The sequence below is a fragment of the Neltuma alba genome, unplaced genomic scaffold (assembly GCF_004799145.2).
Source record: "Neltuma alba isolate B1F8T4 unplaced genomic scaffold, ASM479914v2 tig00010412_pilon, whole genome shotgun sequence".
Lineage (NCBI taxonomy): Eukaryota > Viridiplantae > Streptophyta > Magnoliopsida > Fabales > Fabaceae > Neltuma > Neltuma alba.
The window spans coordinates 21740-46884 of NW_021635314.1; the positions used below are offsets into that span (position 1 = coordinate 21740).

At 32.6% G+C, this 25145-nt stretch overlaps 2 protein-coding genes across 2 annotated transcripts; one reads left to right on the forward strand and one right to left on the reverse strand.

Moving 5' to 3' along the window:
* The first annotated feature begins 1789 nt into the window (after positions 1-1789).
* Positions 1790-2425, forward strand: LOC114756444 (uncharacterized). Its single transcript, XM_028945392.1, has one exon. It carries the CDS (start codon positions 1790-1792, stop codon positions 2423-2425), a length of 636 nt encoding a protein of 211 aa, XP_028801225.1.
* Positions 2426-12705: 10280 nt separating this feature from the next.
* Positions 12706-18954, reverse strand: LOC114756446 (early nodulin-like protein 2). Its single transcript, XM_028945393.1, has 4 exons — positions 18793-18954; positions 13874-14057; positions 13345-13776; positions 12706-13208 (listed from the first exon to the last, which is right to left on the reverse strand). Exons 1-4 carry the CDS (start codon positions 18952-18954, stop codon positions 12781-12783), a joined length of 1206 nt encoding a protein of 401 aa, XP_028801226.1. The 3' UTR covers positions 12706-12780.
* Positions 18955-25145: the final 6191 nt, after the last annotated feature.

Sequence of the window (25145 nt, forward strand, 5' to 3'; positions counted from 1 at the left end):
TGAAATGGCCAACTAGGCTAGGAAAAGGGTTGTTCAAGTAATTTGGGGAAAGGCATGTATCGATTGGGTTATGCGTAGTTAATGTTTGGTAGATTAGGGCCAAGCTCATTTACAAGTGAAGCACACATAAAAATAAAACAAAGTATGGGGCAAGCATAATACGTCCCTTTATATGAAAAGTGTCCCTTGTCTGTACACCCTCAATAGATACCCAAGTCTTTTCTCCCTTTGATGTACTTGTTGCGTATGAGACACTGGAGTTGATTCTATTTGTGTGGCAATCTAATCATTTTGAGAGACTCACAAGTATGGCTAAACACTTAAGAGAGAAGTGAATTGAGTGTTATAAAAATTTTAGCAAATAATAATAAAACAATCAAACTGTTATGAATATAATATCTTTATGGATGTTCATGTATCTATCATTATCTCTCTTATCTCCCAGTATCTTCAATATCTTCCATTATCCCTATTATCTGCAATTATCTTTTATTATTATATTTGTAGATTCTATCAAAGATGTAAAGCCGTGCCTATAAATAGAGACTATGTACAATGTATTCAGCACCTCTTGAATAAAAAGAGAAATACTCTCTCTTATTGATATTCTTTTCTTCCCTGTTCTTCTTCTTTATTTATAACACGTTATCAGCACGAGGGCTCTAACAAAGGTATAATATTTCGATCTTTTTCTTATTATTATACATTATGTTTCATGATTTATTGTATATCCTCTATACTCTTCTACACTATGAGTATTTTTTTTTTCCCATTCTTTTTCTAAATGGCTTGAAGCCATATGGTTTAAAGTTTTCTACTTTATGGCCAGAAGCCATAAAACTTCATTATTCTTTCTTATGGCCAGAAGCTATAAAACTTTGTTATTCTTTCTTATGGCTAGAAGCGATAAAAACTTTATTTTATACTTTATGGCCAGAAGCCATAAAACTTTGTTTTCTTTTTTATGGCCAGAAGTCATAATTTTGATTTTTTCTATTTTAATGATCAGAAGCCATAATTTTAATTTTCTAACATATAGCTAGAAGCCATATAATTTTTAACTCATGACCAGAAGTCATTCAAATTTGATTTTATCTGAGTAAATGGCTAGAAACTGTATATATTTATTTTTGAGAAATATTTATTGTTTATTTGTTAATTTATTTTTTATTTGATAGATATGATTTTAAAATGATTATACCTGTAGAGACAATATACCAAATTTTGTCTCTTTCTCATTTAATTTTCTTTTCATTTGTTTTCTTTTGGTAATTTATAATTTTTTTTCCTTTCTTTTCTGCTCATTAACGAAGGGCAATGTAATTTCCATACATGGCAATGTTTTTTTAATATTATATTCTTTTGTGGTAGTGCCATCATGTCAAACCTTACAAAACTTGAGTTTGTGACTTTTGACATTGCTGGGAAGAACTACTTATCTTGGGTATTAGATGCGGAAATTCACCTAAATGCCAATGGTCTGGGAGACACAATTAAGGCAGAAAATAAGGCATCTAATCAAGAAAAGGCTAAAACTATGATCTTTTTACGCCATCATATACATGAAGGACTAAAAATGGAATATTTGACCATTAAAGACCCACTCGTTCTTTGAAACAATTTGAAAGAAAGGTACAACCACTAGAAAACTGTCATTCTCCCAAAAGCTCGTTATGAATGGATGCACTTGTGCCTACAAGATTTTAAATCTGTTAGTGAGTATAATTTTGCGATATTTAGAATCAGTTCTCAACTGAAATTATGTGGAGAAAAAGTCACTGATGAAGACATGTTGGAGAAAACATTCTCCACATTTCATGCATCCAATGTGCTCCTGCAGCAGCAATACCGTGAAAAAGGCTTCAAAAAGTATTTTGAACTAATTTCTTGCCTTCTTGTAGCTAAGCAAAATAATGAGCTTTTAATGAAAAATCATGAATCCCGTCCAACCGGCTCCACTCCATTCCCGGAAGCGAATATAGTAGTAAATGGACCAACACATGGTCATGGACGAGGAAATGGATGTGCACAAGGCCGTTCCATTGACCGTGGACGTGGTCATGGTCATAATCGAGGTGGCTCAAATTCCTATTCAAAGAGGGCAAAGAATGATGAGAATCGCAAGAGAAAAACTAGTGGAAGTAATAACCACTCTGAAGACTCGTGTTATCGTTGTGGTGGGAATGGTCATTGGTCATGTACCTGTCGTATGCCAAAACATTTGGTTGACCTTTCTCAAGAATCGCTTAAAAATAAAAGTAAAGGCAACGGCAAAATGCCAAGGGAAGAAACCAATTTTGTTGATGAAGAGGGCGATTCTGATTATGGCAACATAGATGTCACTCATTTGGATATTGCTGATTTCTTTGCTGATCCTAATGGAAAGATTGATCACCTGATTGGTGATGGGAATGTTCAACAATAAATTGCTTTAGTGATGTTAAATTTCTATGATTTTTTTTCTTTTCATCTTCTTTTATAAAGTTTCTACTTTCAATGTTGTTATTTTTCCAGATTAATAAAATTACGAGTATTTTCCTTTTATTAATTTTGTTTCTTCCCCCCTCTCTTGACTATGTTCCTTGTAACGAAGAATGGCTCCTATTGACATCAATCATGAAGATTTATGTCTTGTTGACAGTGCAACAACTCATACAATACTTAGAAATAAAAAGTATTTCTCTTCTTTGGTAATGCAAGAAGCCAACGTTCAAACTATATCTGGAAGTACAAAACTGATTGAAGGTTTCGAAAGAGCCAATATATTGTTACCTGGAGGAACAATATTATACATTGATAGTGCATTTTACTCAACTAAGTCTAAAAGAAATTTGTTGAGTTTTAAGGATATCCGCAAGAATGGATACCATATCGAAACAACAATTGAGGAAAATCAAGAATATCTTGCTATTACAAAGTCAACCTCAGGTAAAAATGCACACTAAAAGATTGCCTGCATTTTCTTCTGGCTTGTACTACACAATTATTAGTACAATTGAAGTACACATCATTATAAACCAGCAGTTTATAAATGATAACAAATTTAATGTTTGGCATGACCGGTTAGGCCATCCCGGGACAATTATGATGTGAAAAATAATTGAGAATTCATGTGGACATTCATTGAAAAGTCAACAAATACCACAATCCAATGTTTTCTCATGTAATGCATGTTCCAAGGGAAAGTTAATTGTTCGACCATCACCAGGAAAACTAAAAAGTGAGCCTCTCACTTTTCTAGAACGCATACAAGGAGATATTTGTGGACCGATACATCCACCATGCACACCATTTAGATATTTTATGGTTCTGATTGATGCATCAACAAGATGGTCGCATGTCTGTTTATTATCTTCGCGTAACCTGGCGTTCGCAAGATTATTGGCTCAATTAATCAGATTAAGAGCACATTTCCCTGATTTTCCTATCAAGAAAATACGTCTTGATAATGCTGGTGAATTTACTTCACAAGCTTTCAATGATTATTGTATGTCTCTTGGGATTGATGTTGAACATCCTATGGCTCATGTGCACACACAAAATGGACTTGCAGAATCATTGATCAAACGTTTACAATTAATTGCGAGACCATTACTTATGAGATCAAATCTCCCAATTTCTGCTTGGGGACATGCAATTTTGCATGCAGCAATGTTAATTCGCATCAGGCCAACAAGTTATCTCAAGTCCTCCCCTTTACAAGTGGTTTTTGGTCACGAACCCAATATTTCCCATCTAAGAACCTTTGAATGTGTTGTACATGTTCCAATTGCTCCCCCACAACGTACCAAGATGGGGCCTCAAAGAAGGATGGGAATATATATTGGATATGAATCTCCGGCTATAATAAAATATCTAGAACCGTCAACAGGAGATTTGTTCACGGCTCGATTTGCCGATTGTCATTTTGATGAGTCAGTTTTTCCAACAATGAGGGGAGAAAATAAGAAGTTGGAAAAGGACATTAGCTGGAAAGAATTATCACTATCTCATCTTGATCCTCGCACAAAAGAATGTGAACTGGAAGTTCAAAAGATAGTCAATTTACAAAGTTTAGCAAATCAATTACCAGATGCATTTACTGACCCAAAAGAGTAACAAAATCACATATTCCAGCTGTTAATGCTCCTATTAAAATTGATGTCCCTGATGGACAACCAATTGTGAATGATTCTAAAGCACGCATGAAGCGTGGCAGGCCCATCGGCTCCAAAGATAAAAATTCTCGAAAGAAAAAAGAGTTAAAAGTATAGATGGCCTAGTCGAGAATAATTTAGAAAAGTTAGCAACTCCAGAAGAGTCATTAGACAATACTAACGTCCCAATTCTCAATGAAAGTCAGGTACCTGAAATATGTGAAAATGATGAGATCTCAATTAATTATGTTATGAATGGGATACGATGGGACCGAAGTGAAGTTGACGTCGATGATATTTTCTCTTATAATGTAGCGCTCGATGTGATGAATGATAATGAGGATCATGAACCAAAGTCAATTAGTGAATGTAAACAAAGAAAGGATTGGCCAAAATGGAAAGATGCAATTGAGGCAGAATTAAAATCGCTAGAACAGCAAAAAGTTTTTGGACCAGTAGTCCTTACACCTGAAGATGTAAAACCGATTGAATATAAATGGGTTTTTGTGTGAAAGAGAAATGAAAAGGGTGAAATCATAAGATACAAAGCACGACTCATTGCCCAAGGATTTACACAAAGACCTGGTATCGATTTTGAAGAAACTTATTCACCAGTAGTGGATACAACTACTTTTCGATACTTGATTAGCCTCACAGTAAATAAAAGGCTCAATTTACATCTAATGGATGTTGTTACAGCCTATCTGTATGGCTCACTTGACAATGACATTTATATGAGACTCCCTGAAGGGCTGAAATTGCCAGAAGCATACAATTCAAACTCTCGAGAACGATACTCAATTAAGTTAAACAAATCCCTATATGGATTAAAGCAATCAGGGCGAATGTGGTATAACAGGCTTAGTGAGTATCTATTGAGGGAAGGATATAAAAATGATGCAATATGCCTATGTATTTTTATGAAAAGATCAGAAAATGAGTTCGTTATAATCGCTGTGTATGTTGATGATATAAATATTATTGGAACTCCTGAAGAGCTTGAAAAGGCAGTGAATTGCCTAAAGAAAAATTTGAAATGAAGGATCTAGGAAGAACAAAATTTTGCCTTGGATTACAAATTGAGTATTTGAAAAATGGAATTTTTGTATATCAAGAAACTTATACAAAAAAGATCCTAAACGTTTTTATATGGATAAATCACATCCATTATGTACTCCAATGGTTGTAAGATCTTTGGAGGTGGATAAGGACCCTTTTAGACCTCAGAAATCGGGGAAAAAGGTGATGAAGAGCTACTTGGTCCAGAAGTACCATATCTTAGTGCGATTGGAGCACTAATGTATCTTGCTAATCATACACGACCTGATATATCATTTGCAGTCAACTTACTAGCAAGATATAGTTCTTCACCAACACGAAGGCATTGGAATGGAGTTAAACATATCCTTCGTTATCTTAAGGGTACAATGGATATGGGATTATTTTATTCGAATGCATCCAAGACCGATCTTGTTGGCTATGCAGATGCTGTATTTCAGTCTGACCCACATGTCGGTAAATCACAAACTGTCTATGTATTCACATGTGGTGGTACAGCCATTTCATGGCGATCTATGAAACAAACTATATCAGCCACATCATCTAACCATGCGGAGATTCTAGCAATGCATGAAACAAGTCGGGAATGTGTATGGTTAAGGTCCTTAATACATCACATACGAACTACTTGTGGCTTGTCTTTTGGTAAAATGATCCCAACAATACTGTACGAAGATAATACCGCATGTATTACCCAACTAAAAGAAGGGTACATCAAAGGAGACAGAACAAAGCATATCTCCCCAAAATTCTTCTTCACTCGTGACCTTCAAAAGGATGGTGAAGTCAATATCCAACAAATTCATTCTAGTGAAAATTTAGCAGACTTATTCACCAAATCACTTCTAGCCACCACGTTCAAGAGACTTGTTCATGACATTGGGCTTCACAGACTCAGAGATATCAACTGACATTGTCAAGAAGGGGAGTAAATGTATGTTGTACTCTTTTTTTTCTTGTCTATGGTTTTTCCTATTGGGTTTTCCTAGCAAGGTTTTTAACGAGGCAGCACTATGAAATATATATCAATAAATGTTGCACTCTTTTTCTTCTACTAGGTTTTGTCCCACAGGGTTTTCTTAGTAGAAGTTTTTTTAACGAGGCACATATTTAGTTATGGACATCTAAGAGGGAGTGTTATGAATATAATATCTTTATAGATGTCCATGTATCTATCATTATCTCCCTCATCTTCCAGTATCTTCAATATCTTCCATTATCCCCATTATCTGAAATTATCTTTTATTATTATATCTGTAGATTCTATCAAAGATGTAAAGCCATGCCTATAAATAGAGGCCATATACAATGTATTCAGCACCCCTTGAATAAAAAAAGAAATACTCTCTCTTATTGATATTCTTTTCTTCTCTGTTCTTCTTCTTTATTTATAATACAAACCAAATTAATATAAATAGAGTAGAGTCACTATTACAAAATATACTGGCAACCTTGTTTGTTAACGTCAATTATTTGAAAAAAAAATGGCAGTATTTTTGTAATATTTTGAAGAGTTTAACTTCCCTTATTCGAAAAGCTGACATTGTAAGTCTTGACAAGACAAAAACTAGTGAGAAAAATGCTAAGAAATAAAGTCATTTATATAAAAAGCGAATTTGTTTTGAGTTACAACATTAGTTTTAATTTTATAATAAACGATATTAAACATCCTGTCAATTTATATTTTAACCTAGTCGCATCGTATTTTCATAGCTTCAATTCTCATTTTCACAAAGTTGTCATGATTCCCCCCCTTGCCCTATCCCATTCAAACATTTATCTTCCTCTCATCGCTAGCATTTCTCCAAAGTTTTCCAACAATCTCCATCACTTTTTGTCGTCATTGTTACTGTTGCATCATTATTATAAGTTTTGTTTTTTTTTTTTTGCACCATATCATGTCAACTTAGACTAGGTAGGAGCTCAAGAAGATAGTATATCAACATCTAGCTATTGTACCTTTGTGTGGGGGTAATATAGTGACATGGCAGGGTAAAAAACAGAAAGTTATATCTAAAAGTAGTGTAGACTCATAATTGAGAGTCTTGGCTCAAGATATTATGGAGGGTCTCTAGTTGAAGAGAGTAATAGAAGAGGCTTAAGTTCATATTAGCAAGTAAGTGAAACTCTCTTGTGACAACAAGATAGCTTTAAATATGGTTCTTAACCTAGTACAACACAACAAAACCAAACACATTGAAGTTGACTAACACTTTATTAGAGAAAAAACAGAATTGTATGTTTGTCCTATGTGACCTCAAAGCAGCAACTTGCAGATATTTTCACCCAAAGACTACTTGAAGATTTGTTTGAAGACTTCATAAGAAAGCTGGACATTATTAGCATCTATGATCCAACTTGAGGGGAAGTATAGTAAATATATAAATAATTATTATTTCCAAAATATTATGCAGATTATAGAGGATTAGATTTAACTTAGATTATTCCTACAATAACTCTTTGATATCTCATGTAATCTTTCTAGATTCACCTCTTCTCTACAACTTCACTTTCTATTACACAAGATGAATACAATTGAATTATTCACACATACAAATTCTATAGAAATATATTTAGTAAGGGGGTTAATAAAAAAATTACCGTAGCAAAGGAATTGACTTGCATATGGTTTTCATTTATTCGGGAAAAACTTATGACTGTGTGCCATTAAAAAGCCTTAGAAAAGAAATGTGTTTGTGTTGCTTATATCAAAATCATACAACATATGTATAAGAGGGTAACAACTAGTATAAGAACACCTAGAGGTGAGACTAAGGACTTTCCTATAAGGATTGATCTACATTAGAGATGATCTTTGAGCCCTTATTTGTTTAACCTAGTTCTGGACAGTTTAACGAATTTTATAAAAGACAAAATTCTCAAGTACATGCTTGTTGCCAATGATATAGTTTTTTTGGCTGAGTTGAAAGAAGAGATTAACTCTATATTTGAGTTATAAGAAAAAACACTAGCTAAAGTCAAAGGGTTTTCCTCTTAGTAGGTAAGACAGAATATATATTGCAATTTTGATAAAAGGTGAGTTAGAAGTAATATGGAGGTGAGATTAGAGATTAAGTCATTCCACAAGTAGCAATGTTTAGATATTTAGAATCAATTATACAAAAAAAATAGGAACATCAATAGAGATGTTGATCATATAATTCAAGTTGACTGATTTAAATAGAAAAAAACTACTATAATAATTTGTGACTAGGAAGTACCTAATAAGGCGAAAGGGAAATTTTATCAACCTACTATGGTCTTGTTTAATACATAGCTTGAATTTTGATGGATTGAAATTGGGAATGGGATTGAGAGTAAACTTTAAAAGTATATTGGGCATAAAGTAATATTTATAGGGAATGTTTAGACTAATTTTGTTTCATAATTAGTTATAAGTTACAAAAAGACTATTATATCCTTATAATTAATAAAAATAAAATATTATTAAAAAAAACATATTTGTTGTGATTTGGTTCTTCATTACTCTCTCAATGTAACACCTTATAACCTGCTTACCATACTTAACCTATTTTTCTCATAACCACAATATATAAAAGAAACAAACACATACAATCTATATAGCACTATATCGTGGTTATAAACGAGACTTACTCACATTCAATGTATGACTATATTAGAAAGGATTGAACTACTAATATAGTTATAAAAGATCTCTTCTTAGACCTAATAGACGTAGTCGTAACAGATAATAAACTACTTTCAAAATAAATGGATCAAACCAATTATTCATTACAAGCATGTCATGAAACATAATATGAATCCAAGCCCCAAAATTAGGCTTTTGTCTAGGAACAAGACCAAATCATAAAATAATAGAATAGATATTCAGTAAACCAAACTCAACAACTAACCATAGCTAAAACAATGAACGTCCATGTTTTATATGGCAAATAATCAAAAGTTAAACATAATAGGATAAAGTGCAAGGAAGGGGTTACATTGCCCCATGACCTCTAGCCTCATGCTCCTTTCCTGGTGCAGCTCTTCTGCTACTCTCACCCGCAAAAGTAACAAAGTGAGACAAACATTCTACTAACACCTCTAAGAAGTGGCCAATGAAACTAAAATGACAAGGTAAACGTTACTCAAGTTAAGATTTCATAACAGATAGCATATAACAAGTCACATAGAACAAAAAAAAGATAGACAAGTTTAATTCATTAACTATTGCTCTTTATTTAAGTTTAATTCATGTCTCATATCCTCCTTACACTTGCCAACCTGAACCCATAGCCTAAATCCTACTATGTGACTAGTGATTCCTACGAGCTTTCCTCATGTGTGATGTAGACCAACCAAAGTTAGCAGAGCACACATAGGCCATAGACTCCTCTAGAAAAAAAGTACGCTACGCTAGTGAGTTTACTGCTCGATATCCTCGTGGGTATGTTGCCCTCGGGGTGCACAGCTCTAGGATAGTGTCTCAAATGAGGGTGTGCTATTTTTTTCAAAGTGCCAAGTGACATTCATAGTATACCCTATAGAGGCAAACCACGTGGTGATTCAATACATGTCTATCACAATACCTCCCCATAAGTTACACATTGCACATATAACTATGGCATATCTTTATTCTAACATATAGTATAATCACTTTATCACATATGTGATTCAATTCATATATATCCGATAGTTGTTAGCATGCCATAACATCATATTCATCTTAAGCATAAGCATCATGCGAACACATAGTGAAAACATAAGGGATACAAACATGAGCTCCTCATTTGTCTTTCTTCACGACAAAGTCACGAGTACTGTTACTGCAACAAGACAATTTCTTCACAACAGTGAACTCAACAATTTGCCATCAGAATATGAAAACAGTCAAAAACCAATGTTTTAAGCTTCTATCCAATCCTAGAGTTTCAAAAATTTGATACTTTCATAGCATTCAATTATGCCAGTTCAATTGTCAGTTATGACCAGTTTTTGAGCCAATTTTATACATAGTTGTTCTATTTCAAAAAACCTAAAACTGATCCGAAAGATAATTATGCAATTAAAAGCCCTCATAAAGAAGCTAGCAACAAAATGAGTAACAATTTACATTCTTGAATTTTGAGATTCACTACTATGATAACAGGATTGTTACTCGAATGTCCTTCAAGCATTTGTAGTTACTCTATGAAATTATTGAGCAAGGTTGTTAGATTAACAATTTATCTAAAGATTTGGCTATTAATAGAATGTAATAGTATTGTGCAATCTATATAGCTTATCTCACATAATGATATAAGGCCTTCTTGCTGTTAAATTTGGAAGAGTTGTTGAGTGATTTAAGATATTGAGAGTATTTTTGTCAGCTTCTTTCATAAGACGTGCTAGTGTTAGATATGGAACATATTATTTTTCAAATGTTGTTGATTTTAATTTTTAAATGGTATGTTACTTAATACGACCTCATCTAAAATTATTTGGAGGATTAGGCATATCTGGTTTACTAAAAGCAGGCTAAAGTTAGGCTAGGTTGTTGGTATATATCGCACAATTCTAAAGTTCTAGTAGTATATTTCCCCTCCTAGGAATAGTCTTGGACATGATTTTATCATTAAGAAAATTCTTATCGATTAAAAATTTAAAATTTACAAAATAAATAAAACACAACTAGTTTTTCTCATAGAACGACTATTAGAATTTTTCTTATAATTTTTATTTTTATCATATTTTTAAAGATCTTATTATTATGTATAAGTATATTTTCATTAGAATAATATTTATATATACAAATGTACATATACTTCACCACCCCGAGCAATTTTCCTGGTTCAATCCCTGCCAAGAGGAAGTCATAATCCTGAATTACGGGGCGTAATTTAACTTAAAAACATTAATCCAATTATTTCAAAAATAATTAAATATTTTATATAAAATTGTTTTGTTTGTTATCTAATGTTATGTTTTAGAATAGCTGTACAGTAAGTTCAATATTGTCAATACCAATACTATTGAAAATCTCTTAATATGATTCATTATTAGACAAGCATTCAATTGCACAACCTGTTTTCCAAACTCTTTGATTGAAATAACAACTTTTTTAATCCAATTTCAACTAGTTTTTCTACAAGATTATTGATTTCTTTGAAAGATGCAAATTGAGGGATAAAACTATTAATGATACAAGTCAAAAGCTATCAAGCATTACCGAATGAGTTGGAAAAACTGACTTGTATAAAATTTGACAATTTCAATCAAAAAATTTTCATATCAATAGTATCAAAAGTAGATAACGAATTGATTGGATTTACACAAGTAACGGAGTGTTTATTTTGATCATTAGGATAATATGATAAAACTTTTATTATTTTGTTTGATTTTTTAGGAAAACGTTCTAAACTAATTTTAGTTTATTGCTATTGGAGATTTGATTTGCAATGTCTTGATAAAAATGGTTACTCATCTGAGGATAATTTTCTCTTAAAAAATAGTAATTACTCCCTACAAAATATTTCTTTCTTGTATTCAAAATCTTGAGACTGGTATGACTTAATTAAAAAACTTTATAAGTATCAGTCAAATAAACTTATAACATTTATGAATTGGAAAATATATGCATATGATATTTCAAAATAAATTATAAAATGCAAAAGGTAAATAAGGATATTCTTGTATAAAATTTATTTTAGAGTGCAGGCTTAATGGGATTAAATTGGGATTACATAAAAATATTATAATGAGTTAGCGGCTTTACATTTTGTCAAGTAGTATTGTTGTTGAGCTCAGAAAAAGGCATTGAGCAAGGTGAGCTTTATAGCTTTCAAATCGTGAAAATTTATATAGTTATACTATGTGTGATTGTATTGGCCAAAAAAAAAAAATTATGTGTGATTAAACATGATGCAAAACATCTGTATCTATATATATATATATATATATATATCTCTTTCTCTTGTTCTATCTACAGGACCAAGTAAAACATGCTAGAAATAACTCACAAATAAGATTAAAAAATATGTATGATTTAATTACTGAATAGTATAGTCTCTCATTTACGTATATTATAATTCAAGATAACATCATTTTAAATTTAATAAAAAAATAAAAAAATTTATTTTCGACTCATCCCAAATCCTAGATCCTACTCATGAAAAGATTGATTCACTAGTTAGTTGATTTGACCAAACTACAATTTTAAATTTTAACACCATGTTATTGTACATAAACATAAACATGAAGTGGGAATTCTAACTTAAGCAACACAACAAAAACATAAAAACAAGAACGAGGAGGAATGGATTATCTGTAATTCTATATTTCTGACCAAGAAAAGAATCTACATAAAACATATAAAAGCCTGTACTAAATTGTAAATCACAGGCAAATTCACTCCGAACTAATAAACATCCCACATTATAGTTCAAATTAAAATTTGTCCAAGTTACTATGACCACAACCACAACCACAACTTTATGTGTAAATTAGTGAAACAAAACTGCATATGAATGGAAAATCCAACTTTATTGCAAAACTCCAATAAAAGACTCAATCTCCGCAAAAACAATCAAAGATCCACAGCGAATCACATCAAACTCTACACTACCAACAATCTCTAATCATCTATCTAACACAGTAATGCCGCAGCCATCCACAAAAGGGTGGCGAGTAATCCGGCAACTCTGTACGACGTCGCACCGGAGTTTGGCGAGGATGGGCTGGAAGAACCGGAGGGAGATGGGGATGAAGGGTTTGTTGCGCCACCGGAGGGCGAAGAAGCGGGAGATCCGGGGGCAGGAGCGGTGGGAGATGGCGGCGAACTTGGAGATGGAGAGGTCGCTGGGGAGGAGGCGCCGGTGACGTTGATAGCCAGCTTTTGCCCGCCGGCGCAGTGACCGGGGACCGCACAGATGAAATAATGCTCGCCGGACTTGTTCAGGGTCATTCTCACCGGTGGGTTATTGTAAAGCCTAAGAGGAGATGCTGTGCCGCAGGAGCCGTAGTTCGCCTTCGTCACCTCTGCCACATTGTGTGCGTTCTTCTGGAAGTTGAACACTGCACAAGTCGCTCAAATCCATCAGCAGAAAGAAACTTGATTCACCTCAAGAACACCATATCTATTCTCAAATCATAATACCCAGTAGCTCAAGAACATAGCATTTGAAATATACTCGACACTTTCTGCTCTTACCCAGTATGTCGCCGACTTTGAAGGTCTTGCTGGAAGTCCAGGTTTTATAAAACGCCTGGCTGGAAGGTACGGTCCATCCGGTTTTGTCTCCGACGGTGTAAGTTACAGCTCCAGATTGAGGAGACGGAGCTGAAGCTGGGGCTGGTGAAGGAGCTTTCACTGGCGCAGGAGACTTCGCCGGTGAAGCAGAGGGCTGAGGAGCAGGGGAAGCAGAAGGAGAAGAAGCTTGTTTGGAAACATTAACGGCGAGTTTCTGGCCAAGAGAACAGTGAGGCCCAACAGTACAAATGTAATACTGTTCACCACTTTCGTTCAATTTGACACTTGCAGGTCCATTATTTAGAATTGAAATGGGGTTCGTAGTGTTGCAGGAATCAAAAGCTGCCTTGGTCACCTTCGCTACGTCATGTTGCCCGGTTGTAAAGCTGAACACTACACAGAACAACAAAAAGACAAAGAGCTATTACGCTGAACGGAGAAATTAAAGTAAGTGTTGGGACTAATTGGTACTATGTATGAGTTTTGTTACCAAGAGTGTCGCCTTGTTTGAATTTCTGGTTAGAAGCCCAGTTGCTGTAGGTGGACGCGCCGCCGGGAGGGACAGTCCAACCGGTGTTGCCGCCGACAACATAGCGGGTTTGAGCGGAAGAGCCATGAGAAGGTGGCGATTGATAGGAGCAGAAGAGCAAACACTTTGAGCTTGCCTGCCATGGCTGTGTGTGTTCTTACAAGGTCAGGTCGCCCCTGTTCTGTGAAAGACGAAGAGCTCTGTTTTTCTGTGCGGAACAAAAATGGAAGGGCAGAGTCACTTGGCGAGTTAAGTGGGTGATTATGGGAATATATATAAATATATAAGCAAATTATTGGGGTGTGAATACAGCTGAGGAGGAGTGGGATTTGTTTGGTCAACTAAATTTTAATAAGTTGCCGGAAATTGGGACTTGTAGGTGTTTGACGTTTGGGCACAGAGATGACAAAGAAAACTTGAGAATGATCTAAACTTGTGAAATTTATAATTAATAATTATTTGTCAAAGTTTTAAATGTTACAATTTTAACCGGTAAAATTATCGTTTATTTTTCACTAAATGTGATCTAATTTTTCAGGTCATTTTAGTTGTATTATTTTATCGGTGATTTTTTTTGTGCAACTTTACCCATAATTTTTTTTGTATATTTGAGAAATAAGATAGGAGTAAAATTGTACAAAAAAATCATACGTAATATTGCATAAAGAAAATAATCATGGGTAAAATTATACAATTAGAAAAAATCAGACTCCTAGTGTACTTGAGAAATAAGACTAAGAATAAAATTACACCTTTATCTTATTGTTTTTTCACATAGAATTGTTGTTGTTTTCAAAGTTATAAATTGTAGAGCGAAAAATTTACCCCCTCCATTTCTTTTTATATGTCACTTTTTGCATTATCTTTTATTATAAGATCTAATTTTTTAAATGGGCTATTTTTTTTATAAAATTCTCTGAGTTTGTCTAAGCATTTAATACATTATTACCTATTTGACTCTTAATTTAATTCATTTAATACATTCTCTTTCTTCATTTATCTCACTATTACTTTCTCATATTTACTTATTTATATATAGGAATATATTTGGAAAAAAATTACATTTGCTACATATTAATTGCTTTTAACTAATTTTAATTGTTTTCTTAAACTTCACAATTTAGTTAAAAAGATCTTATTATAAGAAACGGAGGGAGTAGTTTACACATTTTTTATAAAATTATGTACCAATAAATCAAGGACATATTATATTATTTGGGTTAAGGTGGAATTTTGACCATGACCTTATTTCTAAGGTACAATTTTACTCCTAATCCTTTAGTGGTACAATTGTGCTCCTATCTTATTTTTCAAGTGCAATTTTACCATTCATTCTTTTTTTAGTTGCAATTTTATCCCTAATCTTTAGATGTAATTTTGCCTTTTATGGTCAAAATTGCACCACTAAAAAGATTAGGGACAAAATCATACATGAAAAATAAGATTATATTCAAAATTACACTTTAACTCCTTTTTTTTAAAAAGAAAAAAAGAAAATGATACATTATATTAATGGGAAAATGGTGCATAGGGATATACAACAACAAAGGAACATTGGAAAACCATGGGCTTATAAAATTATAGAAAATTGCCAAAGCTTAAAAATATCTCGCATGGTCGGTACATTACTTAGCTACAAGTCTCCTAAGTTTAATTGTACCTGAAAGCTTAATCCTAAATATTGAAAAATTAGTAGCACATTAAAATCATGTAGTGTAAAATATTTGTAAACCCTGAAAGTTTAGCTGTAAAAATAAGAAGATTAACTAATTAACTTATCAACTGGTTGTATTCGGTCTTTAATCATTTTGAAAAAAAATTCACAATTTACAATAGCAGTTTTGATTTTTCAATTGAGCTTTCAATTTACAAATTCTCCATTATTTACCATTAAATTATAATTGATCTTTTTCCAGTTTTATAAATAAGCTTGCAACTAAATTTCCAAATAAACTTTGTTTTTTCCAACAATCTATATCAACTTCTAAAATTTACAAACCTCTCACAATTTACGGATTATAAAGATGATTATCATTGAAATATGTCAATCTAACTGCTAGGAAAAAAAGAGAGAGGAGGAAAGAGAATATAACTCGAAAAGTTCTAATTATATATAGTGCAACAAGACCTCCCCCACTAAATAATTTGCTTTTTTTTTTTCAATTAATTTTAGCTCTTTCTACTTTCCGTTTCCCTTTTTTAAACGACACTAGGACTCCACCGGCTATCATCCATGATCATAAATAAAACTATTTTCAATAATTCTGTATGCATAAATAATAATGCGTTCAAACTTCATCCAGCACTTTAGGACATTTTTTAGTCTGGTATCATCGTCAAGTATTTTATACTCCATTCACCACATTTAAATATTTTTTAAATTTGCCCAACATCTTAATATTTAAGGCTAAAATTTTATCACAAAATACTTAAATGTGCTAAGCGCACTTAGAAAAATACTCTAAAAGCTTGACGAATTGCAAAATACTAAAAAAAAATATTTAAGTGTATTAGTTAAACTATAAAATAATTTAGAATACTAAATATACTGGAAAAAAATTCAGGATGATAGATTAACCTTAACTTATAATAATGGCTTAATTCTTTTTTTATTTGGGCCAAGGATGAATACTATTGTCAGCTTTTACATAGCTTGATCAAATTTTAGTTTCAATCCTTGTAGTTTTAACTAGTCGGTTTTGATTTCTATAATATTGTAAGGATTTGATATGAGTTTAACAAATTATTGATATACTTTTAATAAGTTTGATTTGATTGCTATGTAAACTAAAATAAAGTGCTTATAAAATTATAACAAAGAAGAATCCCAAAAAAAATTTTAAAATTGTAAAATTTCAAATCAGTTTTATTTACTATATTTTAAGAACAATTGATAATATTTAAAAAAAATTCTGATTTGAGATTTAAAATTTTAAAGATATTTTTTAAAAAATTTTCCTTATAACAACCACAACTAACGATTTAAAATTACGGATGAAAACCCAAATTCCTAGGAATTAACGGTGATATTAACGGCGTGATAATTTTGGAAAGTTTATCAGTTGGCATGTTATTTTAATATCCACTTCGCACATTGTTAGATAAACTAATTCAACGGAAAGATGGCGAAAGAAAAGGACAAAATGACGTGTGGGGTCCAGTTTTGTTGAAAGGTAACCAAAAAGCAAGTTATCGGGAAGTTTCCAATGTGATAGACTAAATAAACATTTAACGTTCTGTGACCTTTGGATGCCAACAATGTATAGAATATGGTACAAAATTGTTAGGTGAACGTGAACTGGTGACCTGTGAACACGTTGTGAGGTCTGTTTCTCCATCGAGCGTGGACTTTAGGCTATGACCGAGAGACTTGTGGCCGCCTTTGAAATTCTTAACATGTAAATAAATCGTCATGCTTTGCTCTCCTTTTTCTGTTATTGTTTACCCCCGTCATGTTATTTCTCCACTAATTTGGTTAATGTTCTTGTTTTGTTTTAATGACAATTAATAATTTTGAAAAAAATGATTGAATGACACTCAAGTGTCTGAAAAAAAAAATTGAAAAATAACGTTGTTTATTTTGAGTTCTATGCAAATTATTTTTTTAATTTTTTTTTCAAAATTTCTCCCCACGTTTTATTACACTTTTGATGGAGTATGGATTTAGAAATAATCAGGAATATTTTAGATAATTATTATTTCATTCGAATTGTTTGTTGTGAAAACAACAAAAAAAAGAACCCTAAAAATACTAAATCCCAAAAAAGATAGTTAACAGCTGCAAATGACACAAAAAAAAGGGACCACATGAATTGGTATTGTGAAGTTAACAGAAATGACAAAAATACCCTTTGCAATAGGGGGAAAAAAAATAAAGAGAGGAGAGAAGAAAGTCAGCACGAGTTGAGATTGGGAGACCGACGTGGTGGAAGGAGGAAACATCGAAAGCAAGTGAATGTGAGTAATTTATATAACACCTTACAACTTGCTTATCATATTTAACCTTTTTTTTTTTTGCATAACAATGATATAAACATATATAGTCTACAAAACACCATACCATGGTTATTAAAGATTTTACTTACCTTGAATACATAATCATGTTAGAAAAGGATTGAGGATCCTTTCTTATACCTAATTGACACAATTATAACCAATAATAAACTACTATCAAAATAATTAAATAAAAATATACCAGAATCATGTACTCATCACATATGTACCATCAATCATAATGCGAATCGAGGCCCCAAAACTAGGCTTTTATTCAAAAACCAAATCAAACCATAAAATAACAAAATAAGGGTTTAATAAACCAAATTAACAAATGTCCATAAATAAATCAACATATGACCATGTCCTAGGTGGAAAATAATCAAAAGCTAAATATAACATAATAAAATGCGAGGTACAGTGACCTTGCCACACGACCTCCAACCTTGTGCTCTTACCCAACACAGCACCTTTGCTGCTTTAACTTGTAAAAATAATAGAGTGAGACAATTATCTCAATAACATAAACTCCTATTACCTCATTACTGGCACCCTAAGAGGTACCGAGTAGGACTAACAGTTAAAACAATCATTAAACATATCATTGTTTCATAACAGATAACAAATATCACATGTATGCACCAAGAGAAAAAATCAATAGATAGCATGATATAGCATCAAACATTGCTCATTAATTTAAATTCAATTTCTATTTTATATCCTCCTTATATCAGCCAACTTGAACCCATGGGCTGAGTTCTACCATGTGACTGATGATTCCTACAAGCTTTGCCCATATGTGACGCGGACTAGCCAAAGTCAGCAAAGCACATACACACAATGGGCTCCTCCTGAAAAGAGTTATACTATCCCAATAGGTTTACTACCCAGCATCCTAGGGGGTAGTTGCCCTTGGGGTATACTGTCTCAGGAAATCCATGCAATGACACAAATGAGGATGCACTATCATCTCCAAATTGCAAACCATAGTGAGCTCTATGGAGGCAAACCACATGGTTATACCATACACCTTCATCACAATACCTCATTCTTACAGTTAGAACAAAATACACAATCACGACATTTCTTAATTCATAAGATAGAATCTCAACTTCTATCAGTTACTACTACATATCAACTATCCAAGTTCAATTCCTTTCATAAGCATAACAGCAAGATCTCAGCATGTGATCATGCAACATACCTCAGCTAGATATAGCTCATACAGTCATAAAAATATCATGTAGCACAAATATTTACCTTTCATTATGGTAAATCCTATCTTCACTATTGCAAAAGCTATGTTTCATCGGAATGACACTAACATAAGCTATGCCACAATGACATAATTCTTAGCCATAGTGAAACGTAGATCACGACAAAGAAATATAGGGAAATTTCAGAAATTTGATTTCAAGGCTTCTATCTAGTTTTAGAGTCCTAAAATAGTAATGTTTTTATAGTAATCTGTAATATAAAAGAAGCCCTAAATACAATTAACAATTCCATTATTTTTCAATTCATTTTTCTTATTCTAGATGCTTAGAAACTTATCCTACATGTTACTTTATAATTAAGAGGAATTTTTAAAGGAGCCAACAGGAGAAACAGGTGAGAATATGCGTTAAATGGATTCCTAAAATAGTTATGGAAATTACCCAAAACACACTTGGACGTCCTCCTAAATGTCTACTCCGACTCTGAGTCAAATTATATCATTGATTCAAAGAATTGCTAAGGATTTATCTCTAAGGTAACAAAAATTCCAGTTAGGGGAGGAGAATGAGAAGAGAGGAGTAAGAAAACACACAAAAGGATTGGGATCTCTTATCTTTACTTTCGAAGTTCACAAACTTCTTAGAGAATTGCCCTGAGAAAATTCTAGCAGAAAAAACTCTCCCTCTTAGTAAAAATTCAAAGTGATGATGCAACCCCCAAACTCCATATTTAAAATTTTCAACCCTTTGATGGATGATGATGCTTAAATAAAATACTGCATTGTAGGCATTTTGCCATAGTAAACTTTACAGAAAAGTGGCTGTTACAATTTTTGACACCATAATCTTCTTCTCTCAATCACGTGAGCTTCATAATGTTGTTCTTGTTCTTCATGTTTTATGGGTATTTTGTTTTGGGTAGCTAGGTTTTTAGGCAGGGAGGAAGGTAAGCTTGAGGCAGCTTGTTAGGAGGAGGATGTTGAAGTAAGGATGTTCATGGAGAGGTTTTTTGTTTTTGTGCGCATAAGCAAAAATGTTTAGGGATAGGAGTGTGTTGCTATTCAATAGGAGTTAGAGTCATTATTGTTGTGAAATGGCTAATTATCTAAGGAAAATTTGAAGAAGGCAGTGGGTTTGTTGTGTGAGTACTGTGAGGACAAACTATAAGTCTATATAGTAAATATAGGGTGGAGTTTGTTGTTAATACCCCTTGGGAATGTGTGAACCCTATTCTAAAAATGTTAATGAATGAAGTTGTTCTGTTTTTTTTTTAATTTAAAAAATGATGAGATATATTTGTTTGGTGAACGGATATAAATAGTAATTTATGGTTGCAAAACAAAAGGATATACCATTGCACTAGATGCCACTAAGCTGAACACATAAGAAGGATTGGAAGAATCCTAAGCCATCTTAAATTTGGAAGTACATATGGGATGCCTAATTTTTGGTGTATATAAAGATGTAAGCTCTACCTTCGTTTACTTTTTTGGGAGTAGGATTCTGATAGATATGTGAAGTATTTTTTCATAAATAGCATGTTGAGTGATGTTAGTAATAAGGGAACATTAGTAGAGCCACTATCTTAATGCACACTTGTTATTGAATATATAAAAAATAATTAGTAACTTTCATGGTCATGCTGGTTTTTTGTTAATGGCCAAAAGGAAGTTGTTAGGGAAAATTATTGTAGAGTCTCATGTAAAAAAAATAAACAATAAAAAGTCCCTAAAAATTTTCAAATATTTAAGAAGTCCCATGGGACCTAAGGGTAGGAGATTGTATTTATAAAATTACCAAACTATCCTTGTGAATTTTTTTTTAAAAAAATTGAGGGTTACTCCTATTCCTACTTTTCATTCGCACATTGCCTCTCACCTTTATCTCTCTATCTCGCGCTGCTCAGATCTCATTGTCACTGCTTGCCACCAAGAAGAGGAGGGTAGAAACTCTGACATATATTGGCCTCTAACTCTAAACATAGTCACATTTAATTCAAAGCGATTAGGGTTTGTTTTCATTTCAAGTTGCAATATCAGTTTGCCTTACTTCTCACTTTCCTGTTTATTTTCAAACAAAAAGGGTGCTTCTACGCTCGTACTAACTACTTCCTTTCCATTTATCCTTATTGTATATTCTTTTAGGTGGATTTCTACGTGTTAAGCATTTCATCATTTCTATCGCATTGAAACTGTTCAAAAAGTTTCTGTCAACATTCAAGGATGGGTAATGATTGCTTTATATCTTTTGAGATTTTTTAGAACATTACAGAGCTGGTTTTACTTGGGAAATTTGAACTTTTTCATTTTAGGGTTTAAAATAACTGCTTTGGTACTTTGTGCTAATTGACAACTTTTTCAATATACTAATGCATGCTTGCTATCTACTGGATACTTTAAAAGTGTTTAAGTTCTTGTGAATTTACTTATATTGTAGTTGACTTATGTCTAGTTATAGTATTAAAAAAATTTGTTGATGCAATCTATCATGGCTTGTCAATACTAAAGCTTGACAAAAATAATTCAAATGCTCAATTGTGAATGCCTAGTAGACTTAGGTATTAACCTTATTAATTATTGTCATATACATTTTATCTACTCGTATATACTCTATAATGACATAGTATCTCATACAAACTTATATTTATTTTTAGGTAGGTGTTCAAACATATACGGAATAAGATCATGTAGATGTAGTGACTTGTCTGTAGCAAACATTTTTTTTTCTAAGCAAGAGGAAAAATTTAATTATTGATATGATTGGTTTTGGTGATAAGAACTAATTAATAGTTTTCATAGCTCTTCCTCAACAAACTATTAGGAAAGCATTTTAAGGAGTATGAGCAGGTCATTATCCTTACAAGACTAACAATACCAATTAAACTTGGAGAAAAGCTAATGTGTGTGTATAAATTTCATTATGAGAAAGCATCAAATTATTCATATGAGCAAATAATTTTTTGTTGTCCATAGATACTTGATGAAATAGTCACTTACTTCTAATGTATTCGAGCTATTGGTTTAAATTTGGCCTCTATAGGTTAGTGTGGGCAGTTGGCCTCTATAGTTAGCATCATCATCGACTTGAGCACAGCAGGGTTAGTGTGATTTTTATTTTAACTATATTATATTTGATTTGTTGACTGAGCACAATAATAATAGTGCTAAACTCTCTGTTGTATTTATGTTGTGAATATCATAGATGCTAAATGTTAAAATGCTACTTTTTTTTGTTGAAGTTTGACATGCAACAAGTTGATTATGTGCTAATATATATATATAGACATCTTCATGGGGACAAAGTAAATCACCCTGACTCTGTTGATTATAAATGTTAAAATGTTGATTATAGTCATGAAGTTGCTATTATTCTTGTGTTTTGGATCCTTGATGTTATAGTCTTAATTCCTTGGCTACTGTAATTATTTAATTTAGAGGACTAAATATGAACTTCATAATTGTAATGTGATGAGAGAATTTTTTTCTGTAGTTTAACAAAATGGCTAAAAAGAGTAAAAGTAAAAATGGACAAAGGTTTGGAAACTTCGCAAGATGTATACTATTTACTTAAGAATTTTATGAGAAGAACAAAAAGAAGTTTATGTCATTCGAAGAAGGCAGTAACTCCATAAAAAAAGGCTTGGGGGAAGTTAACAGAGAAGGAGAAAGAAGAATATAGTAAAAGGACTAAGAAAATGAGAGTCCCAATAAAAGGAAATAAATGTTGTTCCCTTCTGTACACGATGTGCTTCAAAATAATTTATGGAAATTTACAAGTATTTAAAGAAAAGAGAAGATAAGATGGAAAGGCTGGAAAGAATTGGTTGTCATAAATTGGTTGAAATTTGCTGCTTACAAATTGGAAAGAATTATGTTGTTTCCTTCCATAATTCAAAGGAAGACACATGAAATGGCACCCAAAGATGTAAATCAATTGATGGGCCTACTATTTGAAGAGTAGAAGATTGAAATACAAGTGGAGAATGAAGATGTAACATTTAAGAAATTGAGAAATGAGTATGGAAAAGTGTCATACAAGACAATAAGATGGTTGATTGAAGGAAAAAATATTAAAAATTTTGAATTCCTTTTTGTTATGCATGCATTAGGAGTCCTCTTGTGTACTAGTTCTAGTGTATGTGTAAGTGATAAAGTGTTGAAGGTGATAGTGGCAACAAATGATAGATTAGAAGAGTATGATTTGAGCATCTTTATTTTCAATGAATTTTGCAGCTCAATTGCAAAGTTCAAGAAGGAAAAGAAGAAAGAAAAGGTTGATGGGACCAAAAATATAGGATGTTACTTGTACTTCACAAGGGTAAGTATGGATATCATTTATTTACTTTGATGTTAGTTGTATTGTTAATGTGCTATGTGCTGTTATAAATGGCTACCATGTATGGTGTAATTAGTTGTTTTATATGTTATCATTGACTACCTTATATGTTATTATTGGTTGGCATATATGTTGTCATTGGCTTCTGTGTAGGTTATCATTGTTTGCTTTATATGTTGTAAGTGGTTAATGTATAGGTTGTGATTGGCTTTTGCGAATATTGTTAGTAGCTTCTCTGTATGTTGTGATCGGTTGCTGTGCATGTTGTCATTGACTTATGCGTAGGTTGTGACTGGCTGCTATGCATGTTGTCATGAGCTCATATGTAGGTTGTGACTAGCTATTGTGCCTGTTGTCATTGGCTTATGTGTTTGTCAGTGGCTTATATGTAGGTTTTCAGTGGCTTCTCTACATATTGTCATTGTTGTATAGCTAAGTTGTCATTTACTTGATGTATAGATTTATTGTCTATAACACTTTCCTTTAGGAAAACAAAAAGCTTTTAAAAATGAGGATGCCATTATGTATTGGGATGAGGGCAAAATGAAGGCAAGAGTAAAATTAGAAAAGGATAGTGAGAGGGATACTACATGCTATGACAAACGTGATTGGACCTTTATCTAGTGTATCCAATCTAGAAATAAAGCTAAGTCATCCAATAAGTAAGATAATGCCAAGCTTAGTTTGGCGTTATGTACAATTTTAAGTAATGATTAATTTAATTACTATTCTTTTATAGGAAATAAAGAGAACTTATGAAAAGTTGGTGTCCATGGTTGAAGGGTTGGTATCCACAATTCAAAAAGAATTGGTTTCCCTACAATTAAGGTTAATAGAAGAGAGTAACAAGGAAGAAGTGGTAGAAACAGTAAGTAGTAAAGATAAAAGAGAGAAGTCAAGTGAAGATGAAAAAATTAGAGGAAATGATAAAGGTAGGTTAGAAGATTCAATAAAAGAAGAACAAAAGAGTGAACTAAAAAAAGATGACAAAGAAAAGAAAATAACTGTTTCAAATGAAGAGGAAAGTGATTATGAAGATGAAGATAATAGAGGAGACAAAAATGAAGACAAATCAAGTGATTCAACAATAGAGGATGATAAGAGGGAAGGCAAGCAACATGAGAAAAAAGATAAAATGAATAAGGAAGTAGAAGGGCAAATTGAAGTAAGAAATCAATACGGGTGAGAAACCGTGCAATCAAATCTCTATGGTTAAAGGAGTTGAAAAATGCTAGTGCCAAGAAAAAAATTAATGAGAAAGATGATTTATTTCGGATGTGCACAACAAGATGTTATGAAAAGGAAAGTGGCAAGTAAGTCTTCTAACTTATTGTAATTAAGAGAATTGAGTTACAATAATTTTAGACATGTAACTTAATTGCTTATTGTTCCTTCTATTATAGTTACATTATAGAGATATATGGATATTTCTTGAAACGTGTCAAGCTTTGCTGCCTACAAGACAAATAATGGATCAATGACAAGGTGAGACACACATTTACATAAATAGAGAACTAGCAATATACTTATGATTATGATTAACTATTTGTGTCCTTGATACAGTTCACGTCTATGGTGGCGAGATCTTTAGTTAGAGATCAAAAAGAAAACTACAATCACATCAATAAGCACATTTTTTTAACCAAAGTTGATGCAAACAATGGCCTATAATCCTTTTGAGTGGAGTT

Coding starts and splice junctions, on each gene's coding strand:
- LOC114756444 (XM_028945392.1), top strand. CDS start 1,790: ATGTTGGAGAAAACATTCTCCACATTTCATGCATCCAATGTGCTCCTG.
- LOC114756446 (XM_028945393.1), bottom strand. CDS start 18,954: ATGAGGTATTGTGATGAAGGTGTATGGTATAACCATGTGGTTTGCCTC. Junction 14,058..18,792: donor ACTACCCCCTAGGATGCTGG/GTAGTAAACCTA, acceptor GAACACACACAG/CCATGGCAGGCAAGCTCAAA. Junction 13,209..13,344: donor CAAAGTCGGCGACATACTGG/GTAAGAGCAGAA, acceptor CGACTTGTGCAG/TGTTCAACTTCCAGAAGAAC.